Genomic DNA, 14,091 nt, shown 5'->3' on the forward strand with positions numbered 1-14,091 from the left:
ATGCTCCTCCCACTATCACCCTGCCTTCTTTCATCAGAAACAACCGGAGGAGGCTCGGTCGATACTTTTCTCTCCCCAGAATGGTGAGTGTACAATGCAACCTTTACTGTGAGGGAGCTGGAGCATGCTCTCACTTCATCCCGATCCTCCGCACCAGGGCCAGATGATGATCACATCCAGCTGTTGCAGTCCCTTTCTCTTGTGGGCAACAACTTTCTCCTTCTTACGTACAATCGCATCTGGGGAGAGTGCACGTTTCCCAGACACTGGCGTGAAGCCACTGTCATACCCATACCCATACCTGAGCCCAGAAAGGACAAACACCTTCCTTCCAGCTAATTCCCCATTTCTCTCACCAGCTGTGTTTGCAGGGTGATGGAATGTGATTCATGCCCAGCTGGTATGGTGGCTTGAGTCTCTGAATTTATTAACCACTGTTCAACGTGGATTTCGAGCACGCCATTCTGCAGTTGACCATCTTGTCACTTTGTCCACTCTTTTCATGAATGGTTTTCTGCGTAAATCTGGTATCCTCCGTTCTACACTTGGGGATTCCATAGCTGCATACCCCATTTCCTTCAGGAAGTTTTAAAAGCTGAGTTTTCAAGGTATGTGTGGGTTCTTCCTTGTCAGATACCTTTATCTGGGAAAATGGTGTGCCTCAGGGTTGCGTCCTGATTGCTGTCCTCTTTGCTATTGTCATGAACCCTGTAATGGTCTGTCTCCCACCGCGCATCTCCAGCTCCCTTTTTGTTGACGATTTTGCGATCTATTGCAGTTCACCATGGATCTGTCTCATTGACTGGTGAGTTCAGTGATGTCTCGATTTCATTACTCATGCAGCATCGACAGTGCCTTTTGTTTTTCCACTAACAAAACTGTTTGAATTTCTGGTGGCGTAGTTGGTTTCTTCCACCGTCTTTACATCTAGGGCCTGTTGCTCTTCCATTCATTGAAACTGCGAAATTCCTGGGGCTCATGCTCGATAGGAAATTTTCTTGGTCCTCTCACGTGTCTTACCTGGTGGTCTGTTGTATGCGGTCCCTCAGTATCCTACCTGTCCTCAGAGGTACTTCATGGGGAGCAGGTCGAACCACCCTCCTCCATTTGTACCAGTCTCTTGTCCATTCAAAACTCTGCTGTGGATGTTTTGTTTATGAATTTACATGTCCATCCCTCTTACGCCATCTCAATACTATCCATCATTGTGGCAATTGTTTGGCCACTGGCAGCTTTTACACTAGTCTGGTTGAATGTCTGTTTGCAGAAGCTGGCAAGCTGCTGCTGTCCTACCGCTATGACTTTCTCCTCAGCAAATATGCGTGCCTTTTCTCAGCCATGCATGGCCACCTGTCCTATGCCTCATTTGATGACTCCTTTGATCACCCATATGGGGCTTGTCTCTCTTCTGTTACCTCCAGGAATTCACTTTTAGCTCTTCATGCTACCTGCCTTTTTCCTGATGACTGTGAACCCTTCTACACCTTGGCTTCATGCAGCAGCCCATGTTCATTTTGGCTGTCATTCACTTCATAAGGACACTACCCAAGCCTCGCTCTATCGCCTTCAGTTTCACGACCTTCACCTGGAATTTCAAGATAGTACCCTTGTGTACACTGGTGTTTCTTGAACTGACCATGGTATCGGGTGTGCCTTTGTCATTGTCACCAAAATTTTTCGGTACTGGCTTTCCAGAACACTGCTCGTATTCACAGAAGAGCTCTTCACCTTCTATCATGCCACGCAGTACATCCAGTGATGCAGACTTTTCAATTTCGTCATTTGCGTCCTACTCTCTCTGTGCCCTTCAAAGCCTTTGTGTGGTGTACACCGTCCATCCCTTAGTTCAAAGGGTCCAGGAAAGCTGTCACTTGCTCACTCTTGATGGAGCCACTGTTGTGTTTATGTGGGTTTCTGGTCACTTTGGTCTGACAGGAAACAAGGCCGCTGACATTGCTGCCAAAGCTGCAGTTCTTGGAACTCAGCCTGCTAGTTCTTAGATTCCCTCTGATGATCTTTGTGTTGCTGTCTGTCAGCAGGTGGTGTCACTTTTGTATCACCACTGGTCCTCGCTTCATGGGAACATGCTCCGGGTTATTAAGCCTCTCCCAGCGACTTGGACGACCTCCTCTCAGTCTTCTCACTGTGAGGAGATCATTTTAGCTAGGTTGTGTACCATCGGGCACTGTCTTTTTAGCCATTGCCATTTGTTAAGTTATGCTCCCCCACTACTTTTTGCTCATTGCCCTCAACCTTTGATGGTCCGCCATTTCCTGATGGAAAAACCTTTTTAACCACTCACACTCACATTCGCATTTGTGTTTGCCGTCTGAGTTATTGGTCATTTTAGCGAATGATACGGGGGCTGTCAACTGCGTTTTACTTTTTATTCATCGTAGCAATGTGGCAAAGGACATTTAATCTTTAGTTCAGGACATCCATTTCTGTATGGCGTATTTTATAGACCTTTCTTCGCATCCCTGTTTTTATCTGTGTTCTACCCCATCAACTGGGATAGATGTGTTGTCATTTAAACTCCTCTCTTTGTCTTAGTGTTCTACAGCTCTGACATGGACGTGTATGAACCTAGCTGTTTTTGCACCTAAAACAAGACAAAACATAAACACATTACAAGATGTGACATCTTGGCATATAATGCACTAAGAATAAGATGTTTATGTGGAACCAATGGCATTCATAATTTTTATGGTCTTTGCATGTACTTCCATGTTTCTTGGTGGATTGTACACTTTCTAAAAAAAATTATAGTTAGATCATACAAACATCTTCAGTATCTGCATAGGTGTGACAATGCTGCTTTGCTACATCCTTGGAACATGTATTTCACTGCCGATGATGGCTTGATAGTTGCCAGGGAATGGAATCCCATGAGAGGAAAAGGAACTTGTTGTCAGAGACAATTTACAGGAAGTAGTGTCTGAACCCACATAGGCAAGCATGAGAAGACACAGATGACTAGTAGTTAAGCAAATGCTGCAAGATGGTAAACACATCTGCCAGCAGGTCAGCTTTTGAGAGGTTAATCTTTGACTTCCTTAAATAAATTAATGGCTTTATAATGCTGTTATAATGTAATTTGTCAAAATTTGGATCTTTGTGATGTGACTCTATGTACTATTTCTTTGCAATTTCTTGAGAATAGGTCTCTGACTCTGAAACTAGGTGCAAAGAATGAAAGATAATTAAATAAATGAAATAAAAACAGTGTATACCTGTGGAAATCCCTTTTATGAAACTGCACTAATCAAGAAATGGAGCTTCTTAAAGCACTAACTCTGAGCATAAGCAATTCTAATATTTTTAAGAAACCTTTATTACAAGATTTGTCCGTGCCTCTCCTATATATTGGCATTACTTTGCTTATTTTTCATTTTTATATAATACTCCCACTCTGAAACAAGGGGTAATATCATAGGGTTAGTGGTGGATGAATAGAGAAAGCTGATGTCTAGAGCAAGGATGATTTTTGAATTGTATTATAAATACTAAAAAGTGAAAAATAAATTCTTACAAAGTTATAATGGCTGCGTTCAATAGGTAACTGAAGATGTGAACCAGTCCAACACTTTACAAAAATTAGTCACTTTTCATTAATAGTAGTAGTAGTTGTTGTTGTCTTCAGTCTGAAGACTGATTTGATGGAGCTCTCCACACTGCCCTATCCTGTGCAAGCCTCTTCATCTCCAAGTAACTACTGCAACCTACATAATTCTGAATCGTCTTACTATATTCATCTCATGGTCTCCCTCTACAATTTTTACCCAACCGTGCTTTCCTCCAGTATTAAGTTGGTGATGTCTTCAATGTCTCGGGATGTGTCCTATCAACCAATCCCTTCTTCTAGTAGTTACGTGATCTACCCATATAATCTTCAGCATTCTTGTGTAGCACCACATTTTCAAAAGCTTCTATTCTCTTCTTGTCCAAACTGATGACTATACTTTAAGAAAAAACTTCCTCACACTTAAATATATACTCGACGTTAATAAATTTATCTTCTTCACAAATGCTTTTCTTGCCATTGCCAGTCTATATTTTATATCCTCTTTACTTACACCATCATAAGTTATTTTGTTGCCCAAAATGCAAAACTTGTTTAGTTTAAGTGTCTCATTTACTAATCTAACTCCCTCAGCCACACCTGATTTAATTTCACTACATCCCATTATCCTCATTTTGCTTTTGTTGATGTTAATTATATATCCTTTCAAGACACTATCCATTCCATTCATCTGCTCTTCCAAATCCCTTGCTATCTCTGACAGAATTACAATGTCTCTGGCAAACCTTCAAGTTTTTATTTCTTCTCTGTGAACTTTAATTCCTATTCCAAATTTTTCTTTTGTTTCCTTTACTGCTCGCTCAGTACATATTGAATAACATCGAGGATAGGCTATAATCCTGTCTCACTGCCTTCGTTTCATGCCTCTTGACTATTAAAACTGCCATCTGGTTTTTGTACAAATTGCAAATAGCCTTTCATTCCCTGTATTTTACCTCTGCCACCTTTAGAGTTTGAAAGAGAGTATACCAGTCAGTATTGTCAAAAGCTTTCTCTAAGTCAGCAAATGCTATAAATGTAGGTTTGCCTTTCCTTAACCTATCTTCTATGAGTAGCCGTAGTGTCAGTATTGCCTTGCATGTTCCTACGTTTATCCAGGATCCAAACTGATCTTCCCTGCGGCTGGCTTCTACCAGTTTTTCCACTCTTCTGTGAAGGATTTATGTTAGTATTTTGCAGCCGTGACTTATTAAATTGATAGTTTGGTAATTTTCACACAGTCAGCACTTGCTTTCTTTGGGACTGGAATTATTATATTCTTCTTGAAGTCTGACAGAATTTTGCTGTTCATACATCGTGCACACCAGGCGCTATCAGTAGTTCTGACAGAATGTCGTCTAACCCCGGCACCTTCTTTTGAGATAGATCTTTCATTGCTTTGACAAATTCTTCATGCAGTATCATATCTCCCATCTAATCTTCATATACGTCTTCTTCATTTCCGTAATAATTGTCAATCAAGTACATCTCCCTTGTATAGACCCTCTGTATAATCCCCCCACCTTTCTGCTTTCCCTTCTTTGCTTAGGACTGTTCTCAATCTTAACTCTTGATATTCATAGACATGCTTTTTTCGCCAAATGTCTCGTAAATATTCCTGTAGGTGGCATCTATCTTCCCCCTTATGGCATATGCTTCTAAATCCTTCATTTTACCTCTAACCATTTCTGATTAGCCATTTTGCACTTGTCAATCTCATTTTTCAGATGTTTGTGTTCCCTTTTGCCAGCGTAGTTTATTGCATTTTTATATTTTCTCCTTTCGTTAGTTGAATTCAATATCACTTGTTGTCCAAGGATTCCTAATAGCCCTCATCTTTTTACCCACTTGATTCTCTGTTGCCTTCATTATTTCATCTCCCATAGCTACCCATTATTATTATCATCATCATCATCATCTCTTTCCTTTCTCAGACGTTATCTCTGGTTAAAAATGGAAAGTGGCGCGGACCTTGATCAAGCGTGACTTCCTTTTAACTGTACGGTATATGTTACATTGCATTTAGGAACTTTCGGGTAATTAAACATGTATCAGTAGGAACTTTTGGGTAATTAAACATGTATCAGTAATTACAAATTTCTGTAGTTAATCTTTGTTTTTAATGTATATGTAGCTGTATTGCGTTGATGTACTGGTGGATATTGTGTGGTATGACTCCTGTAGTTGATAGTATAATTGGTATAATGCCAACTTTATCCTGATGCCACATGTCCATGACTTCCTCAGCCAGTTGGATGTATTTTTCAATTTTTTTCTCCTGTTTTCTTCTTTATATTTGTTGTATTGGGTATGGATATTTCGATTAGTTGTGTTAATTTCTTCTTTTTATTGGTGAGTGTGATGTCAGGTTTGTTATGTGATGTTTTATGTTATAATGGTTCTGTTCCAGTATAATTTGTATTCCTCATTCTCCAGTACATTTTGTGGTGCATACTTGTGTATGTGGGAACACTTTGTTCTATTAGTTTATGTTGTGAGGCAAGCTGTTGATGTATTATTTTTGCTACACTGCCATGTCTTCTGGGGTGTTCTGTATTTGCTAGTATTGTACATCCGCTTGTGATGTGATGTGATCTACTGTTTCTATTTGTTGTTTGCAAAGTCTGCATTTATCTGTAGTGGTTTTGGGATCTTTAATAATATGCTTGCTGTAGTATCTGGTGTTCATTGTTTGATCCTGTATTGCAATCATGAATCCTTCCGTCTCACTGTATATATTGCGTTTTCTTAGCCATGTTTTGGATGCGTCTTGATCGATGTGTGGCTGTTTTAGATGATACGGGTGCATTTCATTTTCCAATTTACTTTCTTCGTATCTCTTGTTATGTGACCTAAAGGGTTGAAGAAGTGGTTATGAAATTGCAGTGGGTAGCCGATGTATTTATATGAGTGATTGCTTTGTGTATTTTGCTAGTTTTTGCTCGTTCTAGAAAGAATTTTCTTAAATTGTCTACTTGTCCATAACGTAGGTTTTTTATGTCGATAAATCCCCTTCTTCCTTCCTTCCTGCTTAATGTGAATCTTTCTGTTGCTGAATGGTTGTGATGTATTCTATATTTGTGGCGTTGTGATCGCGTAAGTGTATTTTGTGCTTCTAGGTCTGTGTTACTCCATTTCACAACTCCAAATGAGTAGGTCAATATTGGTATAGTATAAGTATTTATAGCTTTTGTTTTGTTTCTTGCTGTCAATTCAGTTTTCAGTATTTTTGTTAGTCTTTCTCTATATTTTTCTTTTAGTTCTTCTTTAATATTTGTATTATCTATTCCTATTTTTTGTCTGTATCCTAGATATTTATAGGCATCTGTTTTTTCCATCGCTTCAATGCAGTCGCTGTGGTTATCCAATATGTAATCTTCTTGTTTAATGTGTTTTCCCTTCACTATGCTATTTTTCTTAAATTTGTCTGTTCCAAAAGCCATATTTATATCATTGCTGAATACTTCTGTTATCTTTAGTAATTGGTTGAGTTGTTGATTTGTTGCTGCCAGTAGTTTTAGATCATCCATGTAGAGCAAATGTTTGATTTTGTGTGGGTATGTTCCAGTAATATTGTATCCATAATTTGTATTATTTAGCATGTTGGATAGTGGGTTCAGAGCAAGGCAGAACCAGAAAGGACTTAATGAGTCTCCTTGGTATATTCCACGCTTAATTTGTATTGGCTGTGATGTGATATTATTTGAATTTGTTTGGATATTAAGTGTGGTTTTCCAATTTTTCATTACTATGTTTAGGAACTGTAACAATTTAGGATCTACTTTGCATATTTCCAATATTTGTAGTAACCATGGGTGGGGTACACTATCAAAAGCTTTTTGGTAATCAATGTATGCACAGTGTAACAACCTTTGTTTTGTTTTAGCTTGATATGTCACCTCTGCATCGATTATCAGTTGCTCTTTACATCCTCGTGCTTCTTTGAAACAGCCTTTTTGTTCTTCATTTATAATTTTGTTCTGTGTTGTATGCGTCATTAATTTCTGTGTAATGACTGAAGTTAATATTTTGTATATTGTTGGTAGGCATGTTATGGGGCGATATTTAGTTGGGTTTGTTGTGTCTGCTTGATCTTTAGGTTTCAGATAAGTTATTCCATGGGTAAGTGTATCAGGGAATGTGTATGGGTCTGCAATGTAACTGTTAAATAATTTAGTTATATGTGAATGTGTCGTGGTAAACTACTTTAGCCAGAAATTTGCTATTTTATCTTTTCCAGGGGCTTTCCAATTGTGAGTTGAATTAATTGCTTGGGTGACTTCATGTTGCAAAATTATCACTTCAGGCATTTGTGGTATCGTGTCTGTTTCTGCTTGTATCCACCGTGCATATCTGTTATGTTGTACCGGGTTTGACCATATGTTGCTAAAGAAGTGTTCCATGTCTGTTATGTTTGGTGGATTGTCTATTTTAATGTGTGTGTTATCTATTGTCTGGTAAAATTTCTGTTGGTTTGTGTTTAATGTTTGGTTTTGTTTCCTTCTATTTTCACTTTTTTTGTATCTTCTAAGTCGTTTGGCCAATGCTTGTAATTTCTGCTTCTTTTCATCTAATTGCCCTATCGCTTCTTGTTGTGAGATTTTACCTAACCTTTTTCGTTTTTTTTTCCTGACATTTCATTTCTTATAAACTGTGTTAGCTGTCCGATGTCTTTTCTCCGTTTTTCTATTCTGATCTGTAGCCTGTGTTGCCATGCTGGTTTTGTGGGTTTCTTCTGTGTGTTGGTTGGTTCTGATCTCTGTGTGGTGTGTATGTTTAGTGTAGTGAGTGCTCCTGTATAAACCAGTAGTTGTAACTCTTCCATACTTGTATTTTCATTTATTTAGTTGTATATGATTGTGTTGATAGTTGTTATTATTGTTTCGACTTGTGGGTTATTTGGTGGTCTGTGCAAGAATGGTCTAATGTCTGTATTTGTGTCTTTGTATTGTATATATGTCAGCTGAAATTTTTCTTCTATATCTAACATGTGCGTCGTTTCATGTTCTACTTGTGCTTGTTCTGGTGGCTGTCTTAAGATTTCGTTTTTCTCTGATTGTTTAATTGATGCGTGTTGTTCTTTGTTTGTTTGCTCTGGGATGTTTGAGTCCATTACTGTATTTTCTTCTTCTTCTTCTTCTTCTTCTTCTTCTGATTGCACATTAGTTTGTTCCAGTATTTGTTGTACTTGTTGTTTGAGGTTTTCTAATTCTGACTGGGGTATCCTGTTATTTTTGATCATTACATGGATCTGATCAGCTAGTCGCTGTTCTGTTAAAAATTTTAAGTCTGGGTATCTGGTAATAAATGTTGTGTATACTTGTGATCTGTATCCAGTTGTGTTGGTTCCTAGGTTTGTTGTTTGGTAATAACAGAACATGAGGTGTCGATTAACTTCATGTGACCATCTCATCCTCTGTCTTTGTTTTCATTCTAGGGTGGTTGCAGGAAGCATATCCTGCAAAACACCTCTATTTGGATTTAAATCATTTTCCAGTTGGCTAGCAGTGTCATTACCATTGTGGGCGGCATAGGGTTCAAGCGTCGTCCCCGACCATGACGGTGCTTGTCCAAGGTTTCTTTAGTTGTGTCCTGAACCAACTAATCACACTAAAAGGGGGGTTAGCCCTATTAGTGGTCTGTTCTTTTCGTCGTCTTTTATGACTGGCAGAACATACCAGAGGCCTATTCTTTTCCCAAGCATTATTATTATTATTATTATTATTATTATTATTATTATTATTATTATTTTACATTCCTTTCCTCTGTTCTTGTCAATTGTTCCCTAATTCTCCCTCCAAAACTGTCTACAACTTGCAGTTATAATCTATCCAGGTCCCACCTCCCTAAACTCGTACCCTGTTGCAGTTACTTCAGTTTTAATCTATAGTTCATAACCAATAAATTTTGGTCAGAGTCCACATCTACCCCTGGAAGTGTCTTATAATTTAAAATTTGATTCCAATACCTCTGTCTTACCATTACATAAACAACCTGAAGCCTTCTGGTGTCTCCATCTCTCTTCTACATATACAACCTTCTTTTATGTTTCTTAAACCAAGAGTTAGCTATCGTTAAATTATACTCTGTGCAAAATTCTATCAGACGGCTCCCTCTTTCATTGCTTTTCCTTAGTCCATATTCACCTACTATTTTTCCTTCTCTTCCTTTTCCTACCATTGAATTCCAGTCCTCCATGACCATCAAATTTTCATCTCTCTTAGCTATCTGAATAATTTCTTTTATCTAATCATACATTTTTTCAAGTTGTTCTTCATCTGTGGAGCTAGTTGGCATATGAACTTGTACTACTCTGGTGGGTGTGGGCTCAGTGTCTGTCTTGGCTACAATAACCACATACACTATGCTGTTCATAGTAGCTTATCCGCATTCCTATTTTTTTATTCATTATCCATCCTGCTCCTGCATTATCTCTATTTGGTTTTGTATTTATAACCCTGTATTCACCTGACCAGGTGTCCTCTTCCTACTGCGACTGAACTTCACTAACTCCCACTGTATCTGTTGAACAGAAGTAGTGGTGAGATATAGTTCAGTTGGCAGAAAGTGGGATATTGCATTGGATAAGTTATTTATTGAAATGCAGACAAGTCAGTATGGACGCATCATTATTTTTCCTACAAGGGTCATTAGGATTAATTGTGGATCAGGTATCAGGGTTTTTTCTTTTCTGATTATTAAGTTCTTATGGAGTCAGCACATTGTTTGGTAACCAGTTTTTCTAAATTATACAGATGGCATTCTATCAGGAAGAACGAGATATAATGGCACAAGCATCTTCTCCATGGATTACATCATTGCAGTATTCATTCCAAGACATGCAAAATCTGTACCTGGTAATGGAATTTCATCCTGGAGGTAATCTCCTTTCACTTCTCGATAGATTTGATGGTGTGTTGTCGGAAGAATTGTGCAGGTGAGTTATTTCTACAGCTTTTTGTATTTCCTCTAACTGAGAGTTTGTTTCACTGTACATTCACTTTGTACTATAATTACAAATTGTCATCAATACCATTATTTGTCACTTTCACTGAAATCTTGATGGAATTTTAAACACTTATCTTCCTCCTTTTATTTATTTATTTTTTAACTGCCTTCAGATCCTGATCTAGTCATCCTAACTCAGTCTCTGCTGATTAACATGTGCAGCTGATTTATTCCTTCATCTTTATTAACAACTTACTTACGGCTCTGTGCTTTTTGGTAGGAATTAAGCAAGTCAGTAACATGTATGTAAATGAATATTGTGCTTTCAGGTTTTACCTCTCGGAACTGGCACTGGCTATCCACAGCTTACACACAATGGGGTATGTTCACCGCGATATCAAGCCAGAGAACATCCTCATAGACCTCTGTGGGCACTTAAAGCTTGCAGATTTTGGGTCATCGGCTAGATTGTCAGCTGCCGGTATGGTCCGCAGCAAGCTACCCGTGGGCACTCTGGACTACATAGCACCAGAAGTACTTCTTGTTCTGGAAGGTCCTCATCACGGTGTTTCATATGGGGTAAGAAACATGACTTGTGCTAGACCACTGTTATTGCTCTGAGTTGCCTGAATTACTTGCTGAGCTGCCCATCCAATTTTCCCCCTCATTCATTCTTAGTTTCTTATACTTGTTAGATTGGGAGATATTAACTGTTTTACCTGAGCTCCCTATGAACTTTCAGCAGGTACAGCTGATCCAGCTTTGTACAGAAATATTACACCATGTGTGTCTCCTAAGAGTTGTCAGCTTCAGCTTCATTTTCTCTGATGGTTTGGTAGATATTTATAATTTCATTTTTGTAAACTGAAGGCGGAGGGGGAAGATAAAGAAGGGATTACTGATGTCAACTGCATCGGGACATTGTGTGGAATCAGCAGCAAAGAGTGAAAATGTGAACCCCCACTGTGATTCGAAACTGGGACCTCCTGTTTACTAGGCAGATGCGTTAACCACTTTAGAACATGTCTGAAAGAACAGACACCATGCTTTCATATAATTGATTGACTTAGATGGGCAATGGATTCATCTTCTTCAGAGCAGATGCACAAGTATGTCCGACCTGCAGGAATCTGAGTAGCGAGTGTGGAAGAAGTGGACAGGGACTGTGGTTAGGTGGCACTCGGTGGGGATGTGGGTCGGCCGTGAGGCATGCTGAGATAGTTTGCGCAGTTGCGCTAACACTGTGTCCTGGATGGTGCCTAGTAAGCAGGAGATCTCCGGTTTGAATCCAGTCCGGTACACATTTTCATTCATTGCATTGATTACACCTAATGTCCCGATGCAGCTAACATCAATAATCCCTTCACTTTCCTTTCCTTTCTTCCCCCTCCACCTTCAATTTACATATAATGTATCACAGGTGCAGACACCAGGCATTAATATAATTTCATTTTTGTAATGTATAAACAGTGTCACACAAATAAATACTGTTAATCTTGTGATGTTCTCTCTGTGAGAAGTATAGGTTTGTTTCCCATAACAAACTAAATGTTTTTAAATTGGAATGTTATACTGGTCCCATGTTGGTCAAGCAATAATTTGGAAGGTAGGAGACAAGGTACTTGCAGAAGTAAAGCTGTGAGGATGGGGCGTGAGTCGCGCTTGGGTAGCTCAGTTGGTAGAGCACTTGCCCGCGAAAGGCAAAGGTCCCGAGTTTGAGTCTCAGTCCGGCACACAGTTTTAATCTGCCAGGAAGTTTCAATAATTTGTTGATAGTATGTGTTATCAGTGACAGCAAAACACGAACAGCTAGAACTCCTGTAGAGACTGAGTAGCACTACTACATGGTGATAGCAGGTGAAGTGTAACAACCATGTCCTGTAGATGGATTAAGCGAAAATGGACTGTTACTTCCCACATGATCTGTCACGTTATTGCTATTTGTGATAGCTTTTACCATAATGACGTTTTTTACAGTCTCTTTTCTCTACTTCCTGATTAGCGGAGCTGCTATGCCATGCCTGGAAATCTTGGCATTTGACTACTACACCTTCTGCAGGGTTAAGGGCTGTAATAGAGCTCCGAACTAACCAAGCTGCTAAACAACATAAATGTCTTTCAATAACCCGTCTGTATTTTGTATCCAGTGTATAAGAACATTTACAACTGTGGGTGGGCACACCTCTTTTTCAATTCGTAAAATGTATATATTTGTACTTATTATAATTTCTGTGCAGAATCTCGGAAAAGAATTGACACATCATCACATCGAAATAGTCAGTGCAATGCGTACTGACAAGAGACTGGGACAAGAAAGGTGCAACAAATAAATGTTTGCTGATCTTTCAGTGTCCACTTTTATCAACTGATTTTTGTAAATCTCCACACCAAACCCTGCATCACGTCAGTGATACACTCCACCCTACTTCGGGATAATACAAAACATGTTGCTGCACTTTGAATTTTCTCAGTGTACTTCGTTAATCCTATGTGGTAAGGATCCCAGACCACACAGCTGTACTCGAAAAGAGGATGAACAGGCGTAGTGTGGCAGTCTCTTTAGTAAATCTGTTACATTTTCTAAGTGTTCTGCCAATAAAACCTAGTCTTTGGTTTGCCTTTCCCACAACATTTTCCGTGGTTCTTTTCAATTTAAATTTTTTGTAATTGTAATTTCTAGGTATTTAGTTGAATTTACGACCTTCAGATTAGATTGATTTATTGTGTAACTGAAGTTTAATGGATTCCTTGTAACATTATGTGGATGACCTCATACTTTCCATTTAGGGTCAATTGCCAATTTTTGCACCATACAGTTTTTTTTTTCTTTTTTTCTCTAAATCGTTTTACAATTTGTTTTGATCTTCTGATGACTTCACTAGACGATAAACTACAGCATCATCTGCAAACAATCTAAGCCGGCTGCTCATTTTGTCTCCTAAATCATGTATATAGATAAGGAACAGCAGACGGACTAAAACGTTACAATGTGGAATGGCAGAAATCACTTCTGTCTTTCCATCAGTTACTATGAATTGTGACCCCTCTAACAAGAAATCACGAATTGAGTCAAATAACTGAGATGATAATTCATAAGCACGTAATTTCACTTCAAGCTGCTTGTGAGGTACAGTGCCTTCTGGAAATCTAGAAATGTTGAATCCATTTGAAATCCTTTGTCAGTAGCACTCAACACTTCGTGTGAGTAAAGAGCTGGTTGTGTGCCACAAGAACGACGCTTTCTAAATCTGTGTTGACTGTTTACCAATAGACTGTTCTCTTCGGGGTAATTCATTATGTTTGAATACCATAAATATTCCAAATCCTGCTGCATATTAATGTTAATGATATGAGCCTGTAATTTAGTGGATTACTCCTACTACCTTTCTTGATATTGGTGTGGCTTGTGCAACTTTCTAGTCTTTGGGTACAGATCTGTTGTGTAGTGAGTGGTTGTATATGATTGTTAAGTATGAAGCTACTATATCTGCATAATTTGTCATCTAGCGAGTGGTTGTATATGATTGTTAAGTATGGAGCTACTGTATCACCATACTCTGAAAGGAACCTAATTGGTCTGG

The 14,091-nt window shown here is 38.8% G+C and overlaps 1 protein-coding gene across 1 annotated transcript in view; it reads left to right on the top strand.

Annotated features, from left to right (window-relative positions):
• The window catches only part of LOC126284006 (citron rho-interacting kinase), a 200,319-nt gene that overhangs the window by 11,026 nt on the left and 175,202 nt on the right, over positions 1–14,091 (top strand). The window contains exons 3-4 of the mRNA XM_049982548.1: positions 10,318–10,499; positions 10,840–11,089. Of these exons, the coding sequence (XP_049838505.1) occupies positions 10,318–10,499; positions 10,840–11,089 (432 nt within the window). The remainder of the gene's footprint in view (positions 1–10,317; positions 10,500–10,839; positions 11,090–14,091) is intronic.

The sequence above is a fragment of the Schistocerca gregaria genome, chromosome 8 (genome assembly GCF_023897955.1).
Source record: "Schistocerca gregaria isolate iqSchGreg1 chromosome 8, iqSchGreg1.2, whole genome shotgun sequence".
Lineage (NCBI taxonomy): Eukaryota > Metazoa > Arthropoda > Insecta > Orthoptera > Acrididae > Schistocerca > Schistocerca gregaria.